The 24,642-nt window shown below is 54.6% G+C and overlaps 2 protein-coding genes across 10 annotated transcripts in view; one reads left to right on the plus strand and one right to left on the minus strand.

Moving 5' to 3' along the window:
- The window catches only part of SNRK (SNF related kinase), a 59,169-nt gene extending 46,568 nt beyond the window's left edge, over positions 1 to 12,601 (plus strand). For all 8 annotated transcript variants that reach the window (XM_060638074.3, XM_060638079.3, XM_060638076.3 and 5 more), the window contains 3 exons: positions 1,888 to 2,100; positions 4,345 to 4,479; positions 8,585 to 12,601. In XM_060638074.3, coding sequence (XP_060494057.2) covers positions 1,888 to 2,100; positions 4,345 to 4,479; positions 8,585 to 9,803 — 1,567 coding nt within the window. In that variant the 3' untranslated portion in view covers positions 9,804 to 12,601. The remainder of the gene's footprint in view (positions 1 to 1,887; positions 2,101 to 4,344; positions 4,480 to 8,584) is intronic.
- The window catches only part of ANO10 (anoctamin 10), a 285,102-nt gene continuing 264,592 nt past the window's right edge, over positions 4,133 to 24,642 (minus strand). Inside the window, exon 13 of one of the 2 annotated variants that reach the window (XM_078432533.2) lies at positions 4,133 to 4,252. In XM_078432533.2, coding sequence (XP_078288659.1) covers positions 4,148 to 4,252 — 105 coding nt within the window. In that variant the 3' untranslated portion in view covers positions 4,133 to 4,147. Of the gene's footprint in view, positions 4,253 to 24,051; positions 24,537 to 24,642 lie in introns of those variants that run through there. The other variant, XM_060638069.3, reaches the window with a different exon arrangement.

Here is a 24,642-nt window from a genome sequence, read left to right on the forward strand (position 1 = left end):
GCTTCCTGGATCAGGATTTGTTTTCTTCCATGAATTTGGAAAATCCTTAACCATTATATTTTCAAATGCAGTTTCTTGCCCATTCCCTCATTCCCTTCTGGAACTTGGGTTAGATGTACATTAGGTATTTTCACTCTTGTCCCCCATGTCTTTTAACCTTCGTATTTTCTACCTCTTAGTCCACCAATGCAGGGTTATTTCTTTGGCTCTGTCTTTGAATTCTAATTCTCTTTATGTCTAATTTTTAAAAATTGTCCATTGCTTTTTTTTTTTAATGTTTAATTATTTTGAGAGAGAGAGAGAGAGCAGAGGAGGGGCAGAGGGAGAGAATCCCAAGCAGGCTCCACACTGTCCGTGCAGAGCCTAATGCGGGGCTTGATTTCAGGAATCATGAGATCATGACCTGAGCTGACATCAAGAGTAGGCTTAACCTACTAAGCCACCCAGGCCCCTCCACCCACCTTTTTTTTTTTTTTTTTTTTTTTTTTAAGTGTTTTTGTATTTTTGACAGAGAGGGAGACACAGAATCCAAAGCAGGTGCCAGGCTCTGAGCTGTCAGCACAGAGCCTGACATGGGGCTGAACCCATGAACTGTGAGATCATGATCTGAGCCAAAGTCATGCACTCAACCGACTGAGCCATCCAGACGCCCCAAGGCTTCTCCATGTCTTTTTTTTTTTTTTTTTTTTTTGATGTTTGTTTATTTTTGAGAGAGAGAGAGAGACAAAGTGTGAGCTGGGGAGGGGCAGAGAGAGAGGGAGATACAGAATCTGGTAGGCTTCTGCATGTCTTAAGCACATTCAACACAGTTACGGTCTATGTCTGAAAAATTCAGTATTTGAAGACTGCATTCTGATTTTGCTGTTGTGTGTTTTTTTGTTCCTGCTACAGGTGCTTGTTTCTTTTATATTTTTTGACTGTGAGGTTGTATTCTTTGTAATATGTGGGGAGTTCTTTCGGTTCCATTGCTACAGAGAGGGTTTGCATTTCCTTCTTGTAGGAGCCCAGGAGCACCTCCAGCTTAAAACCACTTTAAATTAACTTCTTCCCTGTGTGTTCCACGCACATATTATTAATTTGGACCACAAACATGTGGCATGTTTGAGGAGCCGCCTGTGGCTAGAAATTCTTAGATTTCCATGCCCGACCTCCACAGCCAGTGTCGAGGCAGGCAGGTTTCCTGCCTGATATCTTAGCAGTAGATTTGTTTCTCATTTCTCAACAGAAGCTGGGATCCCAGCTCCTTACGAGGGCTCTAGTTGTGCCCCCTGCCTTCAGTAGGCCCTACACATTATATTCTGTTTTATGCACTCACTGTAGCCTTCAAACCCAAAGCAGAAGCAGTCAGGTCAAAGGCTAGCTTTGTCATTCGCCTCCTAAGACTCCTGCTTTGACTCCATTTTTACCTGAGTACCCCTTCCTTCCATCTTGATGTACGTGTGCATTTACTATTTTGCCAGCACGGGGCATTTTAAACAAGATGCATGTGGCATTTAGGGTCATTCATTTTTCCGGAAGCAGATGTTGGCTCGTGCACTCTATCCTGTGTGTCATTGCTGATCATCGTAGCTGGTTCTGGTATGTCGCTAAGCCACAGTTAATCAAGGACAGATGTTGATACCTAGAGTTACTTGTAGATGATGGGAGGCTGTTCGGCTTGTCAGTATATCCGGCAATTGTGTTTTTCTATTTATTAATCTGATGACGCTGAATTTTCTTTATTCCCATCTGCCACACCACCACCACCACCACCACCACCACCACCACCGGTGAACCTAATGGAATTGATGGTCTAAATGTAGGGAACAATTCCGATGAATAAAATAATCCACCGTACTAATCCCTTCCAACAGTTTGCTCTAACAGTGAACTTACCTTCCTTTCCAGCCTGATCACACGGATGCTACAGAGAGATCCCAAGAGAAGGGCCTCCTTGGAAGAGATTGAGAATCATCCTTGGCTTCAAGGAGTGGACCCTTCGCCAGCCACAAAGTATAACATCCCCCTTGTGTCATACAAAAACCTCTCGGAGGAGGAACACAACAGCATCATTCAGCGCATGGTGCTCGGGGACATAGCGGACCGAGACGCCATTGTGGAGTATGTCGGCACTCGTGCGCATGGGGCCATGGGTTTAGGATTCGTGGAATGGGCTCGCCTCTTGACTTGCCGGGGCTTGTGGCCACCGTAATGGGTAGAGTTCCCAGCCGGCGGGGGTTATGTCATTTATCTCTAGAGTTCCTGGCCCGGTGCCTGTCTCATGGGTTTTGTTGTTTTATTGTTTTTATTTTTGTTACTAGTGAACGAGTAAACCGTTGCTCGGCGTCAGCAAGTAATGTGGCCTCTCTCGCTTCCTACAGGGGGGGATTGGAGTAGCGTCTTGTGCATCCCAGTGCACGTCTTACCACAGCAGTATCCTCTTTGTTGCCGTGTCTCCCGCTGGTCCCACAGTGGGCAGGGAGAATGGGGCAGACCACAGCCTCTAAATCAGGGCTTGTCTTATGGGGCCAGTCACACATTGTTGTAAGTAACATTTTAGTGGGCCACCGCCGCGCCTGGTGGCTTGGGTATCGTCACTGGCTGCATCGTGCTGTGATACTTTCTGGCCCTTCAGAGCCGCAGCAACCTGGAACCCACAAGATACAGAGTTGTTAATTAAATCCCTTAAAACCAAAGCTAGGTCTTAACAACCTAAGAAATGTGGAATTAGGGATAATATAAAGATGCTGTTGCTTTGTTTTAGCAATGATTGGTTCCTATAAGAGGTCCTGTCTAGAAAATTATGAAGTATTTCCACAAATGAACAATCAAAAGTTGGTTAACCTGTTGAATGAAACAGGTATAATGGAAAGAGGACATATTCTGGGGGGCAAAAAACCCAAAACAAAACAAAAAAGACCAGGTTCAAAATTTTGGTGTAAATACACATTTCTACAGATAGCCAGCTGCATTATGAGTTTTCACAGATTGATCCATAGCTACTTAATGACCTAAATGAACAGGAAGAGCAGGACACTTGCTACTTCTGCCAAGGACATTCGATTTAGGAATGTGTAGAAAGTGATTTTTCATTTTGAGTGGATAGAAGGCTCTTTGTATCTGGCTGAATTGGCTTAATGTTCTTAGCTTAAATAAATACATGCAGTGGTATCATTTAGAACGATTTGTAATTCCTGTAAATTCAATGAGAAATCTGAAGGGAAGGACAGTCTCACTGGGTCAGGTGACCCTGTTTTCCTGTCCACTAGTGGGCACATGCATGGTGAAAGGGAGGCCCAAGGCTCCCCCAGGCTGGTCTCAGGTCTCACCTGTGGCCCACGTCTCCTCCTGAGCATGACTTCTCAACTCAAAGACACGTGTTTTGGTTCCCCGAACACAGGCCAATGTCCTTATCTGGTACTCCGCTTAGGAAACCACTCTAAGAAGTCGTTCTGAGCCCTGAATTGCATCAGGGGGCTCTTCAGAGTGGCCCCTCAGCCTGCCCAGCCCCTTAGCTGTGACCCTTCCCCCCGCAACCCCATTCATTTTGTGAAAAGCAGTCGCTGTATTGCTTCTTTCCTGAGTGTTCATTGTGTATTTTCTACTATGGAAAGTTTCTGAAAAGTACAGTTACGTATTTCTGGGCCCGGTAGACCATTTTTCGCGCACTCTTGCAGTTCCCAGGCCAGGCCGGCTGCAGGAGAGCGGGTGGCCGTGTGCCCTGTGCGTGTGCCGTGACAGCCCCTGGCCGCACGGTGCGTGCCCAGACTAGGTACTCCAAGCGCTCTTTTGAAGTGGATGAATGAGTACGTTGATTTTATTCAAAGAGGAGGCTAATGACGTGCTCTCAGATACATTAACAATTCATTAGTGTGTAAAATGCCAATAAATGCAAAGAGTGTAAAAAGAAAAACTTTTCCTAATTTTTCTGATTGATATTAGTGTCTCATAACGCACTGCCATTTCCTACTCTGATGGGAGCACGTGAGCCAGTTTAATGAAAACAAACACTTTGACACACACATTACATTTTTGGATAACGCATACATTCTTGGAAAGCTTTGCTACCTTTTTTATGTGTGGAAAACTGACACCCAGCTCGGCAGCTATCAGCATTTTTTATTTTTCCTACAAATTGAACATTTTTATGGAGTCATTTTTTAGAATTTCAGGAGTGATCTAAATAGTGACTTGCTTGGGTTTTTTTTTCCTCTTGTCTGTGTTTTTTCATAATTTTAAAGATTCCAGGGCATTGGATTTCATTTGCTTGTACCTAAAAAAAAAAAAAAAAAAAAAATCAGTTCTGCTTGTAAAAAAGCAAACCCTCTGACGTGGCTTATGTCTGTTCCCCCTTCTTTTCCTCAGAGCCCTGGAAACCAACAGGTACAACCACATCACGGCCACATACTTCCTGCTTGCTGAAAGGATCCTGAGGGAGAAACAAGAGAAAGAAATACAAACCAGATCTGCAAGCCCTAGCAATATCAAGGCCCAGTTTAGGTGAGAAAAAAAATCCTCCCTGATTTTAGTAAGTTTAATGTTTTGAAATAGTGAACCCCTTTTTCAAAAATGCTTCCTAATCACTCTTTGGGGCAAGAGAATATAAACAGGGGTGGCAGCCTCATGGGAGAGGCCGTGCATGGGCTCTCCGCCTGTGGGGGTCCTGTCCCTTCGTCACCAAGGACACCTTCCCTCCTGCGTTCAGGGGAGAGGGGCTGTGGCTGCTGGCCTGGCCAGGAAAACACGTTTGGAGAAGCAGCTGAGTGTGTGTCAACTATTTTCCATTAAACTCTTCCAGATATGATATGTATTAATGTGTTATTTTCTTTAATTTTTCATTCCAGGAACAAGGCCATACTTTCCCTCAGTTTTTTTTTTTTTTGTTTTTTGTTTTTTTTTTTTTTAACGTTTTTATTTATTTTTGAGACAGAGAGAGACACAGCATGAATGGGGGAGGGGCAGAGAGAGAGGTACACACAGAATCGGAAGCAGGCTCCAGGCTCTGAGCCATCATCCCAGAGCCCAACGCGGGGCTCGAACTCGCGGACCGCGAGATCGTGGCCTGAGCTGAAGTCGGACGCTTAACCGACTGAGCCACCCAGGCGCCCCTCCCTCAGTTTTTTTAAATAATTTTTAAGAACATCCAGGGCATTTCTGTGCCATTGTGTTAGCTCAGAATTTCAGTGATTACACACATCAGCTAGTTGATTTATTGGCTGCCTGACCTTGGGAGGTCACTTAACCTCTTTCTGACTGGGAGTGACAATGGGAGTGATAATACTGTCTGCCTCCTGAACTGGGCTGCTCTGTGTGCTGTCCCTGTTATGAGTATTTTACCACCACCGTTGTCAAAGTCGTGAGTGTGCTTTCCATCTTCTCCTCCTCCCCCCTCCCACCCCCTCTTTCCCACTTTGCTTTTTCTTCTGCCATATTAGCTTTCTATTTAAAATCAAAGCATGGAGAGGGTTCCTTTTTGACATCACCACTCTGAAAGTTATATATAATTTATCTTTCCCTCTTCAGATGAAGTAATCCATGGAAGTGTAGTGATTCAAAAAGAGAAGGATGCTCCCAATTCTGAATAATTCTCTACTCTTACATCCACATAGGAATATGTATGTATGTGTGAATATTAAGTAGTAATTATTATTTAAAACAGGCAGAAAGCCATTGGATTTACATTACGTGCTGTCAGCTTGCCGTGTGTAGGCTGTTACTTGGGATGGGGCGACAGAGAAGAGAGACGAAAATGTTCCTGGGTGGCCAAAGAATAAAGATTTAGAAATCTAGAACTGGAAAGTGGTCTTTGTAACTTCATTTATATCCTGGATGGAGTCTTCTGTAATAAAGCCTAGGCATGCTGTGTGGTATCTGCTTGGAAGAGGACTGGGCCCCGGGGGCTGGGGGCTCTTGGGCGTGAGACCAGCCAGGACCATGACTTTGAGTGGTGAGGTCAACCTAGTCCCGGGCTGAGGCCCCTGATGGGAAAGAGCAGGGTCACCACACATCGGGCCACCCGAGTCTGGAGTCACCCCAGCCTTGGAGAATGGAATGTTTGGATTTGAGCTATTTTTAGGGAAACAGATCAGAACTCCGTCTAAACTTGATCACATATGTAAACGAGTTAAGTTGGTTTTACTTTATTATAAAAGTTAACAAAACTGACAGAGGCGATAGAGAAGTATCAGAACCTTCCCTCAGCTTTTCCTTTTATTCTCCTGGGGATGCTGGAGTGGAGATGCTGTGAGGGCCTCGCCTCCTCCCGGGCCCAGGCAAGGTGGTAGACCTGCTTCCTTGCCTTCTTCTTATTGTCACTGTGACTTTGGCAGAACCCTGGACCTGGCTTGGTTCTGCTGCTGGACGTGCCCTCAGGTCAGTGACCCCGAGTCAGTAGACGGGCCTTTGAACCAGCAGTTAGCTCCCCAAGAGGGGCAGGCAGGGGGAGCCGGGGACCCCCGGCCGCAGGCAGTGCACCTTCTTCGTGTTCTGCCGGGGTGGGATGGAAGCGTGGTGCGGTCTGTGTGTTCGAAGAGGCCTCACGGGGTCCTCTGAGGAGCTGACCCTAGCACGGGAGGGCTCGGGGCCGGCATCCTCTGACAGACCTGGAAGTGAGGAGGACCACTGAGGCCAGACCGCAGACGTCTGTCTGTGCAGCCACAGCCATCCGGAAGCTTCCTAGGTTGCCTCGGGCGGGCGGGGGAGTAACCGTGGAACCCAACCCACAGGTCACTGTTCACAAGCCTGCATGACCTTGGGCAGGTTTCTTACTGTGTTCTCATTTCCTCGTCTGTGAAGAGGGAAGATGCAGCTCCCTTGTGGAGCCGGGGGGGCCAAGTGCACCGACCCCCGTCAGGCTCCCGGGACAGCGCTGGCCCTGGTGAGCACTGAGGCAGTGAACCGTGCCGTCCATGTGACTCCTTCCTAATTCTTGTTTAGCTGTCTCTCCTCTGTTTTGTTAAGCCAGATTTGCTCACAGTGTTGTGACAATACAGATGACTCAGTTTAGCACAACAGGAGCTCACGTGCGTGCTCGGTTAACGTGAGCCGTTTAACAACTTGACTCACTCCTATAAAAGCGATCGGTTCGGACTTGGCCAGTGGAGGCGCCACCCCAGCAGCGTCACCCAGCCGGCCTGTTCCTGGGCGCGGGTTCTGAGAACGGCGTTGGCTTTCTTCTCGGGAGGTGAGGCGTGAAGAGCCCCCTCCGCTTGGCGGGTCCCCGCGTCCTGGACTGCGCCGGCTGCCGCTCTGCTGGTCGGACACCGTGGGCCGCTGGCCTCCCAGCCCGGGGCCCCCCAGGGTGCCCCAGAGCCGCCGGCTTCACGTACTTGTGTGGCTGGGGGACGGGTGACTTGTCCAGAGGCACTTAGTGACCTCAAAGACCTTATCCGGCACTCGGCTCTCCTAAACTACCCAGCAGTGACTAGCCGACGGGCCGCTGCGGAAGAGAGGTCTTTCATAAATGCCGGGTGGTTTTTTTCCAACTATAGATTTAATTGAGTTTTATTTCTGGGAACATAATCGGTGTGAAACAAAAGTGTCATAGTGTGGAAGGGGCTACTTTAAATCTCTCTGGCATCTGCTATTACCCCGGACAGGGAGGACGACACAGGCCAGAGACCTCATTTTCAAAAGTCTTTTTCTTTGGCTGCCAAGCAGTGTTCTTGTTCCTTAGGTGACTCTAGATTGGGGAATAAAATTGAAGGTTCAGTAATTATGGATTTGGCGCCCGTTTCGCTTGTGTGGACATCTAAAAACACGTGCATTTAGGGGTGCCTGGGTGACTCAGTCAGTTTAAGCGTCCAACTCTGGGTTTTGGCTCAGGTCATGATCTCACGGTTCTTGAGTTCGAGCCCTGCGTCCTGCCTCTGTGCTGACAGCTCAGAGCCTGGAGCCTGCTTCGGATTCTGTGTCTCCCCCTCCCTCCCCCGACCCCCGCTCGTTCACGCGCGCTCTCTCAAAAATAAACGTTACAAGAAGTTTTTTAAAAATACGTGCATTTATATTTAGCTTGGTGTGTTTTTTAATTGATGAAGAGATGCATGCCAGTGTACGTTGACTTTTCTTTGCAGTACTCTCCTATTTAATCTTGAGCTGTTCCCACTTTTACACCATCCTGTCCTATCTGGAAGACTGGGCATTTCGGGTGAATTGTATTTTATTTTTTCAGGTGAATTTTATTAGCAAACCATATACCTCAAAGGTCGTGCGCCAAGACCCAAAGGAACAAAATGTGTGGTGTTTGAATTTTGCTTTGGTGACCTCCCTGTGCTGTTTAAAACTGCTTTCTTGTGGTGTAAGATGTGTATGGGAAGACGGGGCTGGCTCTTGGCCCTCTTTCCCGCCAGCTCTGATGTGTCCATTTGGCCAGTGAGCCACAGACCGGACCCGTGGTTCAGAACCACGTTCGCCCTGCTGGCGCCCTCGCTGATCTTTAGAGGACGTCGAACGGGCTTGCAAGGCCGCTGGGGTGGTTTTTCCTTTTCTTGTCTTTTTTCTTTCTTTGTCAGTCTGTGGATTTTGCCCCGTAAGTATCGCGTGGCGTGGCGTGTAGGTAGAGTCTGCCTATTATCACATGGCTCTCTCCTTCCAATCTGTTACGCAGGCAGTCGTGGCCAACCAAGATCGACGTGCCCCAGGACCTGGAGGATGATCTCACGGCCACTCCTCTGTCCCACGGGACCGTCCCTCAGTCTCCTGCTCGGGCTGCCGACGGCGTCCTCAACGGCCACAGGAGCAAAGGCCTGTGTGACTCGGCCAAGAAAGACGACCTCCCCGAGTTGGCCGGACCGGCGCTCTCCGCGGTGTCACCTGCGAGCTTGAAGCCCACGGCCGGCGGGCGCAAGTGCCTGTTCCGGGTGGAGGAGGACGAAGAGGAAGATGAGGAGGACAAGAAGCCCGTGTCCCTCTCGACGCAGGTGGTTCTGCGCCGGAAGCCCTCGGTCACCAACCGGCTGACGTCGAGGAAGAGCGCTCCCGTCCTCAACCAGATCTTTGAGGAAGGGGAGTCCGACGACGAGTTCGACATGGATGAGAACCTGCCTCCCAAGCTGAGCCGGCTGAAGATGAACATCGCCTCCCCGGGCACCGTGCACAAGCGCTACCACCGCAGGAAAAGCCAGGGCCGCGGCTCCAGCTGCAGCAGCTCGGAGACCAGCGACGACGACTCCGAGAGCCGCCGGCGGCTGGACAAAGACGGCGGCTTCACCTACTCCTGGCACCGGCGGGATAGCGGCGAGGGGCCCCCCGGGAGCGAGGGCGACGGCGGGGGCCAGGGCAAGCCGAGCGACGGCGGCGGCGGCGGCGGCGGCGGCGGCGGCGGCGCGGACAAGGCCAGCCCGAGCGAGAGCGGCGCGGGCGGCGGCAGCCCCGCGGGCGGCTCGGGGGGCAAGCCCACGGGCACGTCGGGCAGCACGCGCCGCTGCGCCGGCCCCGGCCCCGGCCCCGGGGAGCTGGTCCAGAGCCTCAAACTCATGAGCCTCTGCCTGGGCTCGCAGCTGCACGGCGGCGCCAGGTACATTCTGGACCCGCAGGGCGGCTTGCCGTTCTCCAGCGTGAAGGTGCAGGAGAAGTCCACGTGGAAGATGTGCATCAGCTCGACGGGGGGCGCGGGGCCGGCCCCCGGCGCGGGCGGCGGCAAGTTTTTCTCCGACCACGTGGCCGCCGGCGCCGCGGAGCTCGGACGGATAAAGAGCAAGAACCTGAAAAACAACGTGCTGCAGCTACCTCTGTGCGAAAAGACCATCTCTGTGAACATCCAGCGGAACCCTAAGGACGGGCTGCTGTGCGCCTCCAGCCAGGCCAGCTGCTGCCACGTCATCTGACCGCGGCCCCGCCGGCCCCCGGCCCCCGCCCCCCCGCCGCCCGCCCAGAGCGGAGCGCCCCGGCCCGGCCCGGCCCGGCCCGGCCCGGCCCTCCGGCCGCTCTCCGCGCTTCCTCTCTTCGAGGGGGCGTTCGGAGCAGTTATTTATTACCTTCGCGTTTGTTCGCCTGCCGACGTGACAATGCATGGTCTTTGTGCATGCTGCTAGACACTGCTTTTCTTTTCCAGCCGAAAAGTCTCGTGTCATTTTTACACTTATAATTTTAATGTGGATGATCAGGATTAAATTAAAATGTATATTTGGGACCTAAGATACACGGAGCACTTAGAAATTGGATGTCCTGCACTTAACCTAGAGAGAAAAAAATGCTTCTGTCTCCTTGTGAGAAACGTAAATTCCCGTCCTGACCTTCTGCGAGAACGGAAACTCCGTGCCCTGAGGCACACGCCGTGCTGTCCGAGACCGAACCAAAGCAATAACGTTGTGTTGCCGCCGGGCCTGGAGCCCGCGAGCGGGCGAGCGAGCGAGCGAGCGAGCGAGCGCGAGCCCCGCCTCCCGAGGCCCGAGCCCCGCCTCCCGAGGCCCGAGCCCCGCCTCCCGAGGCCCGTGAGGCGCGGAGTACAGCAAGCGTCTGCACTGAGAACCTTAAAACCATGATTTCAATACACCCACACCTGTTTGTCTTAAGCTCTAGTGTGAAAACAAGGTTGGGCTCGTAAAATTTAACCGAAAAAGATTTTCTTGTTTTGTACTAGGTGAGATAAAGTACTTAGATTTATAAGGCAGCTTCCCCCGTAGTGGTAAATTACAAGCAGACAATCTTATTTTGTAACGTGATGAAGTGAACTGATGGTGTCTTAACTCTACTTATAGAGTGTACGTCTGTCCAACAGAACAAAAAGATGCTCGGTGTAAATTCCTTCCCGTAGGGGACATCCTAGGGTTTCCTTTAAAACCTTGTAGATAGAAGAAACTGTAGGGCCTAATATGGAAGCAAAGGTGCACACAGAGGGTGGCAAAGTCAAAAGCCTATAAATTTAAAAAAAAAAAAAAAAAATTACTGGGCTGTGATCTTTCGCAGTTTGGTAACTCGGTTGTCTCTTCTGTTTTTTCCATTCTTCTATGTTCTCTGGCTGTCCAGTAAGCTACGAGAATTGGCTGATCAAAAAATACACCTATAAAAGTGAAATTCACACGTACAGCAGACAAAAACGCACAAAGCCTGCTTTGTGTTTTGTTGTTTTGGTTTTTTTTCTTTTTTTTTCTTTTTCTTTTCTGGAGGCGTTTTCCACTTTGCCTTCCTGCCAAAACAATAATCGAAGAACTCTTGCTTTAAACTGTTCCTGTACAAAGACGACTTTTGACCAGATAATCCTCTTTCGTGGCGTCTTGTCTCGTAAGACGCACCATATTGCAGATGGCTAACTTTGAGAGGGGCCGGATGCCGCCTCTGCAAGCTGTGCCCCGGGGGGGTCTTCAAAGCGGTGCTTATCCACACCGGGGGTGGGATGCGGCCGGGCCGGGGGTGGGGGGCCTTCCCACTCCCAGCAGCTTCCCTTCGTGTCTCTCAAGTGACCGTCGCTTTGTCCGCAGAGGGGGCAGAGCACCCAAGGACTGCATTCCACGGCTCTCGGCTCGTCCAACTACACGCTGATTCTGCTACTCACGATGCGTATAGTTTAGTCCGCACTAGGGAATTTCACAGTATACTTACTAAACTAAGTAAAGGTGATACTTAAAATACTTCTTTTACTTTCTAGACCTAGGCTAGATATGTTTTAAGCTACAGCTCTAGTTCATTGTGATATTTATAACTGAAAGCTACCAGAAAAGATGTGTGGGTGAAGCCATAGAACATATTTGCTTGAAATTCTGAGCAGGGATCTTATAAAGGGCCAGAAATAAGATGTGTGGTTCACATAGACAAGTGAGCGTAACATCTGTATTAAACGTAGGAGAGAAGTTTCTAAAGGGCATTGGCAATAAACTCTTTGTTGCAGCTGTTTTCCAAGTAATGTAAATACTTCTTCCTGTGATTATGTATAGCCTTGGAATGGCACCTTTTAACTAACCCACGTGTGTTTGGTCTCCGATGGTTTTTTATATTCCGACGTATATGTGGTGCTCACTCTAGGAGCGGCAGTGTTGACCGTTCATGCTGCACAGCTGTATCATAGAGCCTTATTAGTCGCGTGTGCTTGGTTGGCCCTCTGGGTACACAGAGGTTAGTCTGAGTGGCGTCTTACTCACCTGTTCGTAAGTGAATGACTGTGCATGTGTTGTATGTCATAGTATGTCGTCACATAAAAATGGGAGGGAGCAGATAACCGTTACATGAAGATAATATTGGACCAAACTCTTTACTAGCTCTAAACAGTTTCTTGTACCCCTTAACCTGTCTTCAGAAGTTGCATAGAGTTATAGTAGTGTGTAAATTAAATATTGTGGAAAAACAATTAGTCTTGTATTTTTCTGTACGTGTGTGTACATATATTATATATATATACACATATATATATATATATAAAATTATGTACTTCTGGCAATTCTATCTGTATTTAAAGACGTGACAATCTCGACACCGATCTTAAGAATAGCCGTGAGACTGAATCGAAGTAAGGGTCTCCCTACCAAGTGAGAACTGATGTGTGTTAAGAGGGTACAGAGTCATCAGCTGATTTGGTCGGTTGCTTCCACTGCTGGTGGATTTTCCTCACTGTGTGAACATCGACAGGTATGTGACAGATGGGAAGAACAATCCAAATAATAAAGTGGCATATTGGTGTTCAGCAATACAAGCCGAGTCCGTGTTTCTGTGTCTTGCGAGTGCAGCTGTGTCGAGACCCAGCCTGCGTCATGTGCACCTGTGCTGCCAGAGGTGCCTGGAAAGAATCGAACCGTGACTGTTCTTGCTTGAAACTCCTGACCGCAAGTCTCGGGCGGCCCCAGGACTGCCCGTCAGCTGTGCTTCGCTCCCCGGGCCCGTCGCTTTCCTCACCCGGCTGGGCCACCGGGCTCCCTGACGGTGGGCTGAACCCAAGCGACGGAAGGGAAGGGCCGCGGGCTCCCGCTGCGCCCCCCACCTTCACCTGTGCCGCGTGCCCCGCCCTTCCTCCCGGCGGTGGGATTCCAAGGTCAGTTCCTTCGCTGACACCTTGAGCCTGTCCGGGTGTAAGTGAGGCAGCCGTGGGGACTACCGGCCGTTCTCTTCTTTCTCTTCGATCTTCGCTTCTCTGCTAGATCATCCCTAACAGCAAACAAAACAAACCGGACTTTGTTCCCCTATCTTAAAAAGATGTCTTTGTTCTCTCTCTTCGCTCTCTGGACCCTTCCAGTCAGGCTCTCGCTGCTGTCGTCCCACGGTAACTGCTTTGCTCAAGGTCAGCAGTGACCTCCAGGTGCTAAAACCAGTGGTCCGTTTTTAAAAACGGCTTTGAGATGCTCCGCTTGTACGATTCAGGGGGTTCCGTGTAGATGTGCAAGCGTTACCACAAACCCCGAAAGAAATCTGTACGCGTTCGCGCCTCTTCCCTTCCCGTCGGCCCCCACCATAGCCTTGGGCCCTGGCGGCCACAACCCCAGTGGTCAGCTTCAAGCCCACGGTAGCGTGTGAGCAGTTGGGCAGCCTTCCTTGTGACCCCCCTGCTGTCCTGGGGCCCGCTTTCAGCTCACGGCTTCCCATCCCCCCCGGCTGCTAGTTCTCCCAAACTCTGAACTTGGGAGTACCGCAAGTTCATTCCTGGAGCCTTCTCTCTGCCATCCCATTCAGTTTACGTGCTGATAGAACCCAAGATACATTCAGCCCACATCCCAGGAACACCAGACTCCGACAACCTCTTTGACTCAGCTACACGGATGTGTCTGATAAGCACCTTAGTTCGTGTTCAAAACTTACAACCTTCCCCTCAAAATCCTTCCCCCCCTAATTTTTCCCGTCTCGTAAGTGGCCGCTCTCAACCTTTTTGTACAAGAATCTTGGTATCACCCTTCCCTTTTTTAAAATTTTTTTCTTTTTTTAGCGAGAGGGAGAGTGCGTGAGCCGGGGGGGGGGGGGGGGGGAGTGGCAGAGGGAAGAGGGAGAGAGAGACCATCGCAAGCAGGCTCCACACTGAGTGTGCTTGATCCCCATGACCCTGGGATCATGACCTGAGCTGAAATCGAGTCAGACGTTCAGATGACTGAGCAGCTAAGTACCCCCCAAACAGAAAATCTTATGCACCATTCAAAAATTGACCCCTTCTTGGGGCGCCTGGGTGGCTCTCGGTTAAACGTTGACTTCGGCTCAGGTCATCATCTCCCGATCGGTGAGTTTGAGCCCCACATCGGGCTTTGTGCTGACAGCTCAGAGCCTGGAGCCTGCTTTGGATTCTGTCTCTCTCTCTCTCAAAAATAACTACAACGTTAAAAAAAAAAAGACCATAAAAACGACACACACACAAATTCACCCTTTCTTACTGCCTTCACTACAAACACTCTAGCCCATGACACCATCGTCTTCACACAACTCACACGCACTCAAGTGCACGACTGTAAATTCCTCCTGGGGCACCTTGCCGCTTCTGCCCTTGCCTTTCTCTTGTGTGTTCTCCATTCGGCAGTGCAAGTGATCCTTTTACTGTCCTGTTTTGTTTCTGTTTTCTTTGTTTTTTGAATACGATTTATCGTCAAGCTAGCTAACATACTAACACACAGCGTATACAGTGTGCTCTTGGTTTCGGCAGGGGCTTCCCACGATTCATCGCTTCCATACCACACTCAGTGCTCATCCCAGCAAGTGTCCTCCTCGGTGCCCCTCCCCCGGCTTCCCCTCCCCCCACTCCCCGCCCCCAGCAACCCTCAGTTTGTTCTCTGTATTTAAGAGTCTCTTATGGTTGGCCTCCCTCCCTGCTTGAAACTATTTTTCCTCTTCCCCTCCCCCATGGCTTCTGTTAAGTTTCTCAAATTCCACACATGAGTGAAAACATGATACCTGTCTTTGTCTGACTTACTCCACTTAGGAGAATACCCTCCTGTTTCATCCACACTGTTGTAACTGGCCAGATTTCATTCTTTCTCACTGCCACGTAGTATTCCATTGTGTATATAAACCACAATTTCTTTCTCCATTCATCAGAGGATGGACATTTGGGCTCTTTCCATCATTTGGCTGTTGTTGAAAGTGCTGCCATAAACACTGGGGCACAAGTGCCCCTGTGCCTCAGCATCCTGTCTCCCTTGGGTCAATTCCTAGCAGTGCTATTGCTGGCTCATAGGGTAGATCTGGTTTTAATTTTTTGAGGAACCTCCACACCGTTTTCCAGAGCAGCTACACCGGTTTGCATTCCCACCGACAGTGCAAGAGGGTTCCCATGTCTCCACATCCTCTCCAGCCTCTGCAGTCTCCTGATTTGCTCATTTTAGCCACTCTGACCGGCGTGAGGTGGTATCTCAGTGTGGTTTTGATTTGTATTTCCCTGATGAGGAGTGACGTTGAGCCTCTTCACGTGCCTGTTGGCCATCTGGATGTCTTCTTTGGAGAAATGTCTATTCATGGCTTCTGCCCATTTCTTCACTGGATTATTTGTTTTGTGGGTGTTGAGTTTGCTAAGTTCTGGTTACTAACCCTTTATCTGGAATGTCATCTGCAACTATCTTCTCTCATTCTGCCGGTTGCCTTTAAGTTTTGTTGACTGTTTGCTTTGCAGAAGCTTTTTATCTTGATGAGGTCCCAATAGTTCATTTTTGCTTTTATTTCCCTTGCCTTTGGAGACATGTCGAGTAAGAAGTTGCTGTGGTGAGATCAAAGAGGTTATTGCCTGTTTCCTCCCGTAAGGTTTTGATGGTTTCCTGTCTCACATTTAGGTCTTTCATCCATTTTGAGTTTATTTTTGTGTCTGCTGTAAGAAAGTGGTCCAGGTTCATTCTTCTGCATGTTGTTGTCCAGTTTTCCCAGCACCATGTGCTACAGAGAGTGTCTTTTTCCGTCGGATGCTCTTTCCTGCTTTGTCAAAGGTTAGTTGGCCATTATTTGTGGGTCTAATTCTGGGTTCTCTGTTCTATTCCACTGGTCTCTGTGTCTGTTTTTGTGCCAATACCACACTGTCTTGATGATTACAGCTTTGTAGTAGAGGCTAAAGTCCGGGATTGTGATGCCTCCCACTTTGGTTTTCTTTTTCAACATGATTTTGGCTATTCGGAGTCTTTCGTATGAGTGACCCTTTTAAAAGCTAAATCATGTTATGTTTTGAAAGGTATTTCATTTCCAAATATTTAGAGATTTTCCACATAAGTTTCTGTTACTAATTTCTAGTGCAGTTCTGTTTTGGCCAGAAGTTAGGCTTTGTATAGTTAAATGTTTTTAAGCTTACCAAAACTCTTCTTATGGCTCAGCTAAATGGACTTCCTTGGTGAATGTTTTTGTGAGTGCCGGAAAAGTACGGTTCTCGGTAAAGTGTTCTTTGTCAGTTAGGTTGCTTCCTAATGTCGATTTGAGACTTCTGTATGCTTACTTTTTGTCTCGTATCACTTGGTGAGGAAGGAGTATTGAAATCCCTAATTGTGGATTTGCCGTTTGTCCTTTTAGTTCTATCAGGTTTATTTAGTTCTAGCTGAAGCTTTGTTGTCAGGTACACGCACATTTAAGATTGTTAAATCCTCCCGACAAGTTGATCTTTTTCATCATTATGAAATGTTCCTCTTTACCTCTGGTAAATCATTCTCTGTCATGAAACCCACTTGGTGTGATATAGCCACTCAGCTTTCTTTGATTCGTAGGACTGTATCTTTTTCCATCTTTTTCCTTTCCATCTTTTTCCTTTTAACCTTTGTCTTTATATTTAAGGTAGAGTTGTTTTGTTTTTGGATTGTTTTTACAGATAGCAAGCATATAGTGGGGTCTTTTTATGCAATCTGCAAATCTTTCCCTTTTATTTGGAGTGTTTTAGATCAATTGCATTTAGCATAATTATCAACCTGGTTGTCTAAATCTACCACCTTCCTGGTTTTCTATTTGTCTTATCTGTTTCTTGTTTCTTTTCCACTCTTTTACTCGCTTCTTTTTGTTTAACTAAGCTTCTTTATTGGCTTCTTGGCTGTGCCTCTTTAATTTTTTAGTGGTTGCTATAGGGATATGTATACATATACATGTATGTACATATGTGTGTGTACACACACACACACACACACACACATCCACGTATAAAACCGCAATCTAGGGGCGCCTGGGTGGCTCAGTTGGTCGATCCAACTCTTGTCAGCTCAGGTCATGATCCCAGGGGTGTGGGACTGAGTCTCATGTGAGGCTCCACACTGAATGTGGAACCTGCTTAAGATTCTCTTTCTCTCCCTCTGCTCCTTTCCCCTGCTGGCACACATCATCTCTCTCTCTCTCTCTCTCTCTCTCTCTCTCTCTCTCAGAACAAAAACAAAACCCCACAATCTACCTCATGTAGAATGTAAGAACCTTACCACTGTACACTTCCATTTTCCTCTCCCTATTCATTGTGCTATTGTTGGCATACGTTTTATTTTTACGTAGGCATAAATATTTTTGTTTTAAATTGTTTCCTTTTTAAGAGATGAAACCTGAGGGGAACGTCTCTTCTTTTGCCAGGACCTTTATCCTGACCACTCTTCACTCTGTGTATCCACACTTTGGTATTTTCCTTCTGTCTTTAGAACTTGAAATTTTCTTACAGTGCAGGTCTGCTGACAGTATATTCTGTCAGCTTCTACTTGTCTAAAAAAGTACTTTTAATTCATGAAGGACATTTCCATCGGGTACAGAATTCTCGGTTGATAGTGTTTTATTACAATCCCGGACGCATTTCACACTGTTGACTGCTGGATTGTTTTATTCACGTAAAAAGTGTTGGTTTTCATTTTGGCATACAGTTACTCGGAATCAGGAAGATCCCTTGGGGGTCTTGCTTTTAAAGCGTCTTAGGACAGACCAAGGGCCAATGTGACCCACCACTGAGACGATATCTCCTAAGCCCTCCACTGAAGGACACATCAGACTTAGGTTGCCCTTTTGCCTCTCTGCCCCCACAGCCGCCCCCCTGGGATCCGGGGAGGGATAGATGAGGAGGGGAAGTGGGATTCAGCCCTCCTTGAGCTAACAGGACTCCCAGTATGCTGTATTTTTGAGGACCCCTGACTCCAGAACAGAGTATTGGCAGACAACCCACTCGAAGCAGAGTGTTACAGGATGAGAAGTTAGGAAGCGAAAAAAAGTTGAATCTTGGGCCTCGCGAGTTCATAGTCCCCTTAGGGATGACATGACGATTTCGATTAGTACCAGAGGAAGACCAGCGATGGTGACGTGTGGCAGGGCACCGCTGGGAGGGTCCTGAGAGTTCCAAGGAGGGTGAGTCCGGGGAGGGAATCGGAGCCGAATGCCAGGGTTAGAGAACCGAACGGCTGGGCGGTTGGGGCTCACCAGGAGCCCGGAGTGGACTTTGCTGAGGGACTGTCTACCTTGCCTCTTGGCTCATTCCTCCTTTCCCTAGGATGTTGATTTCTGGACTGGAATACCGGGGGCACTGGAGGCCGGGGGGCACTGCTGGAAGGAGCGGTGCCTGGTGGCAGGCCGGCATGAAGGTGGAGACTGAGTGTGTGAGGCCCGTCACCCACCCCTGGCCCCGGCTCAGAAGGGTCCCCTCGATTTAGTCAACGCTCTGCTCTTACGTTGTTGTCTTGAACTTCTCAACACCTTTCGAGCAAGGACACCGCATTTTCATCTTGCGCTGGGCCCCGTGGGTGCTGCGCCTGGCTGACAGATTCCTTGCAGGTCTGTACCCCACAAGTACGGGGAGGTGATCTCAACACTGAAAAGGGGTGGGGGCTTTGGCAAGAGCAGAGGCCCTGAGGGAGCAGTAAAGGCCAGAGACAGGAGTCCAGACGCGCTCCAGCGTGGGCGTAAGAGAAAGCACGGAGGAGGCAAGCAGTGGAGACCGCAGGCTGCGAGGAGAAGGTGAGCCTGGGAACTTCTGAGGCCGAGCGGTCTGTGGGTCGGCTCTGGGCACCAGGGGCTCCCCCCCCGAGCTTGTGGAGAATGAGATGGAAGCAGGTCCTGGGAGGTGCCCCTGGGAGGGGCAAAGTGAGCGCGTGGGGTCGCTCTGAGAGCGCCCCACTGAGGGGTGGGCAGGTGGCGCACTGCCCCTGCTTCGCCGTGGGGGCGCTGAGGCTCAGGGGCCTGGCCAAGGGCACACCACTGGCCCGACCCCAGAGCCCGCCCCTCAGGCTGCCCACCCGGATGCGAAGGGGCGAGAAGGGCCTTCGACATGACCTTCGACCTTCCAGTACCCGAGAGCTGGGCAAAGCAGTGTGAAGACCTCGTCCTAGAAGGTTCCGCTTTAAACCCCACTGGAGCCTGTGACACGTCTTTGCGTCCCGTTACCCTTCTAACACCTGAAAAATTCCAAATCTGGGGACACAGCGGGTCCGGGGGGGTGGGGGGTGTGGACCTGCCCGTGAGACCAAGAGGCAGGTCATCACGCCTCGAGATCATTTAGATTCGGGGCTGAGACAGCTGGTCCCACGACGGTCCCCGAAGAATTGCAGCTGGCCGAGGCCTCCCTGGGCCGGCTAGCTACTCCCTGGGACCCACCCCCGGGGAGGAAATTGGGAGCGGGGAGGCCCCCAAGATGCCCGCGGTCTGTGGGAAACGGGGCCTTCCGCGTGTGCGTGTGGAAAGCACAGCAACGACCGCCTGGTGGACCCCACGGTTTGGGTGGAAGTCGGCCACGTGGCCGGGCCGATTCGGGTCGTCGACGCAAACCCCAGCCTGCGTCCTTCCTTCGGGCGTGGGCCAAACGTGAGGCGCCGCAGAGTGACTTGTGGCTGGTAAGCGGCGGCTGCAGCAAGCTGCCCTCCAGGGCCCGCGGCAGGCAGGGCGCCCTCAGGACGGGGCAGGTGACCGTGGAAAGCTCCGGTCTTCCCGTCTGGATGTGGCTGACTCCACCTGTGATGGGCCGACCCCGTGGCGCCCGTTTCGGGGCCTTGCGTTCTGGGGTCGGGGCGGGGGGGGGGGGGGGGGGGGGGGGGAGGGGAGAGGCTGCTTTAAAGCCGCTCAGCGGTCTCCGTCGGGGCGGAGACAGGAGTGGTCTCCCTCCTCCGAGCCAGGCAGCTGTGTAGACGGAGGCAGCGCCCTCCGGGTGTTCGGCACCCTGCCACCACGTCCTGGGGGGGGGGGGGGGGGGGGGAGGGGGGGGGCAGCAGTGCAAGGCGAAGATCCGGCCGCGAGCTCTGCGCACCCCGGGCCGGTTGGGCTGCCCTGTGCCTGTTGGGGTCCGGGGACGGCTGCGGCGTCCTGCTCCCCGAGAGGGCCCGCCGGCCTGGGCTTACCCGCGCCGCCCCGCGTCCTCCTGCCCGGGTCACGAGAGAGAGGACACGCGGAGGGGGCCACGTGCCCTGGACACTTGGTGCCCGGTTGCTCCCTTCCGCGCGTCAAGTTCACCAGCCCTGCAGACGGTCTAGAGAGGAGGCTGCGGTGTCTGCGAGCCGCGTGCCGTCAGCGTGACTTGCGCCACGCGCTCAGGGACAAACGCCACCACGGTCTTTTCCTGGTCTAAGGTAATCCCTCGAGGCCCACGCGGCTGTCGCTGTCGGCAGGGATCCGGCCCCCTCCCTCCCTGAACTGCCCCGATATCTCAGGGCCTACAAAGGCCTGGGGAGGAGGGAGGCCATCCGATGGCGGCATCCGGGGGGCTGGCCAGGGTCTGCTCCTGTGCCCCGTGGTCAGGTCCCGGTGGGGTCTCCCCCTCCCCTCCCCCCCCCTCCCCACCCCCCGTGGTGACCGTGGTGACCAGGCCGGGGGGCGGGAGGCTGGCTCTGGAGGGCCTTTGGCATCAGCCCCTTCGGGAGAGAAACGAGAAGGGCCTCTGCCCCCACCGTGGTTCCCAAGCCTCGGGGCGCACGGGCACCACGGCAGGCATCCCCTGGGATGCAGACTCGGGCCAAGCTGCCAAAGTCCTGTCCCTCAGGCCCGGGGGTGGGACCAGGGCATCCGCTCCAACAGGGTCCAGGTGATTGTTTCCCAGAGGCCCCGCGTCACCGAGCGGGGCCCACCACCAGGGGGCCCGGTCCCGGACTCACCGCCCGCCCGGCACAGGCCTCGGGTGGGGCCCCCCGCTGTCTTCTAAGACCTCCTAACTTCGCCTCTTGGAAAGCTAGGACGCTGCGTCCCACAGCCTTCCCGGGAGCCTACTTTTGCTGGGACGAGAAGATGGCCAAAGGGGCCTCCTGACAGGCCCAGGAAGAGCGTCTTCCGTCCTCCGAAGACGCCGTGGCCCCTCTCCTGGGTGGGATGAGGGACGCGTCTTCCCTCGGGGCTCCAGCGGCCCGGCCTGGGTCGGGCCCCCTTCTCTCCAAGCCTCCCTGGGTGGGCGTGGGGGACGCGGGCTCGGCCTAGGGCCGGTGCCACGTGCCCTCCTCGAGGTCCCTGGGATTCCTGAAAACCCAGCTGGAGGAGTCTACGGCCGGGCCTCTGGTTCTGCGGCCTTCGGCCTTGGGTCTTCTCTGGCTGGTTTCCTGCGGGGGCTGTGGGGTCAGGGCTGAGGAGAGGGCCGCTGGCAGGCAGCTCTGGCGGGGCCGCGGCACCGTCCTGGCCGATGCGGGCCTTCGCGGGGCCGTGAGCGGGCCGCACTCCTGCGGGAACCCCGCGTGCCCCGGTTGCCTCGGTTTTAAAAGAACCATGTAAGGAAAGTGAGGCTCACAGGGCATCTCAAGGGACACTGGGCCCCCGGCTCCGGCTGCATCGTGCGACCGGGCATCCCTAGCCACTGGCTTCTGACTTCCTCCCAAAAGCCACTGAGATAAAGACCTGCCCTGAAGTCTCAGCTTTTGAGTGGGGGGTAAGGAGTGTGACGGTGTGGCCCTCAGGAGGGACAGGAGTGTCCACCGCCTGACCCCTCCTCGCCCAGGGCTGGCTCCGCCAGCGGAAACCCGGGCCTAGGCATCGGGACCCCCTGGGGCCTCTGGGGCCCCCGTGTGGGGCCTGACAGCCGGGCCGTCCCAGGGGTGCCCGCGAAATAGGCACAGAACCAGCATGAGGGGGGTCGGGCTGAGGAGGGACCCAGGATCAAGGCCCACCGGCCACCCGCGGCTTGGTGACAGTATCACAGGGCCTCCGGGGGGTGGGGTGGGGGGACTCCTCTCGGGGGAGAGACCTCGGGACGCCTTCCACGCCCCCCGCAGGCCGGAGGACCGGCCCCTGCCCCCCTCCTGCCCGGCGAGGGCTGCGGTCACCCCCGGCCCGGCCTCTGCCTGGGCGGCCACTCCGCCACCGTCCCTGAGAGCCGGTGGCGACGGGCTTGCGGTCCAGAGACCCGCTTTCAGCCTTCTGGGCTTGACCACAGCGTGGGCGGCTCCTCTGTCCGCCTCTGAGAAACACGGGGCCGGGCCCACGGGGCTCAGCAGCCCTTCCTGCGGGTCCCGGCCCATCCTCCCCCTGGGGGACGCCGCCGGGTCCCCTCGGGGTGCCGTCCCGTTCTGCACCCTCGGGGGTCCACGCGGGCAGGGCGGGGGGGGAGGGGGCGCCTCCGGTCCGGTCCGCTCCGCTCCGCTCCGTGGGACGGGCGGGCTGAGGACACGCGAGCAGGGTGGTCACGCAGCTGCGCCCCCAGCCGAACCCGTGGGAACCGGGGAGCAGAGCGGGGCGGTGTCCCCTCGCGCGTGGCCAGCGGGAGGCCTGAGGCGGCGGCGCCATCCCACGGCTGGCGGGGCAGGGGTGCCGGCGGGCCCCGAGGGCGGAGGGGAGGCCAGAGACAGGAGCGCGCGGGCCCAGTCGGCGCGCAGGAGACCTAAGGAAGGGAGGTGCAGGGTGCGGGCCGCGGGGAGCGCTTGGGTGGGCGCGCGGACCGCCAGCCTCCCTCTCGACACGGCCCGGCCGGTCCCACGGCCACCCTCCCGAGGCCCGCGGCCCCCGCGGACGTGGCTCCCGTGTGCCCGGCACCCCAGGGGTACCGCGTTCCCCACGCGGCCCTGGCTTCGCCCTGGCGGAGCGCTTCGTGGCGAGGAAGGTCAGGGGAGGCTCCTGGGGAAGGCAGCCTCCAGCGAGGCGCGCACCTCGGGGGGCGAGCAGGCCGAGCCCGGAGAGGCCGCCCCTCGCGGGCGGCCGTGGGCCCCCGCCCCCACCCCGGGCGGGGAGTTGAGCTAACGGGCCTCTCCCCCCGCCGCCTGCGTTCGCCCCCCAGCCAGGACCTGCGGGAGACCCGGAGCTGGCCCCCCCGGCCCGCCTGCCGTCTCTCCTTCCCCAGCAAACACAGGCGCGCGGGCTGCAGCGCGGGGAGGCTCCCGGAGGCGGCTCAGGGCCCGGGACCACAGCGGCGGCTACGGCTCACTGGTGTTTCGAAACGCGAGCGAGCTGCGGAAAGCGTTCCTCAAGCCCCGGACGACCACCGACCGCCTGTGCCCTGGAGCGCCCTCCGCCAGGCGGGGACCGGGCAGAGCCAACTGGGAGACGTCCGCGCCGGCGGGCGGGGAGGCCTGGCGGGGAGGAGGGGCTTCTGGCACGCTAGCCCCCCCCCCCCCGGGGGCCCCCGGGGCCGCCTCCACCGATGCGAACGGGAGGAACGGGGGGATCCAGGTGCCGGGCCCCGAGGGACACGGGTCTAGAAGCCACCAGGTCCTCAGCCCCTCCCGGCTGCCTCCCAAGTGGAAGGAAGGGCCCGCAGGTGCGTGGTGGCCCGGCCGGAGGGACCGGGCCCGGGCCGGGGAGTGGGGGGGGGGGGGAGGGGGGTGCCGGCCGCCGCGTGAGGCAGAGGGGGGCAGCTGGCAGGGGAAGAAGGAAGCGGGGCCCTGCCCTCCCGGGCGGTCCTCAAGCCGGCTAGACCGCAGCCGGAACCCCAGAGTCACCGTCCTCGCGCCTGGGAAAGAGGTGCGCGCGGCCCCACGGCACGGGGGTGGGGTGGGGGCGGGGGCCCTCTTCCGCAGGGGTGAGCCCACACCGGGGTGCCGGGCGAGGCAGCCGGCCCTCCCTCCCTCCGCCTGGGGCCGTGGGCACGGAGGCAGCCCCCCCAGCGGCCCTGGCCAGGCCCCCCGCGGGGACAGAGCCTCACCTCCCGAGGACGAGGACCGAGGACGAGGATGGCCTGGGCCCCAGGCCCGGCCCCAGGCTCCGCGGGTGGCGCACGGGCGCCCCGCCCCCAGCCGAGCCCGCAGCCGGCACCCCGCCTCTGGCTCCAACCCCCCCCCCCCCCCCCCGACGACGTGACCCGGGGCTGGCTTCGGAAGGGGGGCCTCCCAGGCCACGTGCGCTAAGGAGGAGTCAGAGAGGTGCGCGTTGCCTTTAATGGCTTCGTTACTGTGGTTTCGGGGGACACACCGCGAAACAGAACCGGGGAAGGGGTGGTCGCAGCTGTCCGGGTGCCGGCGACACGGCCTCGCGGCGCACGCCCCCCCTCGACTGGGGTTCGGCAGGCCCAGGCCACGGGCGTGACAGCGGCTGGCTGCGAGGGGTGAGGCCCCGGGGCGGTGCGGGGGGGGGGGGGGGGGGGTGGTAGGGGTGGGGGGAGGGGGACAGCCGCATCGGCGTGCGGCCTGGCGGGGGGCTCCACGGGCCCCCACCAGGACACTGGGGGGCGGGGCTGCCTGCCACCGGGCACCGCCTCATGGGCCACGCATGGGGTCCGGGTCCAGGTGCCCCCGTGCCCTCGTGCAGGGCAGCCCGGGCGGCCCTCAGGCCTCCTCCTCCTCCTCCTTACGGCCTTCCCTTGATTCCTCCTTCAGGTTCTCGGCCATGAGCTTCATTTGCTGTTGAGAGAACACAGGACACTGGGTGAGCCACGCAAGCCCGAGCGGTGGCCCCTGGGTGGCGCGGGTGGCGGTGGTGCCCCTGGGGCTCCGGCGAAGGCACTCG

The sequence above is a fragment of the Panthera onca genome, chromosome C2, assembly GCF_046562875.1.
Source record: "Panthera onca isolate mPanOnc1 chromosome C2, mPanOnc1 haplotype 2, whole genome shotgun sequence".
NCBI classification, from domain to species: Eukaryota; Metazoa; Chordata; class Mammalia; order Carnivora; family Felidae; genus Panthera; species Panthera onca.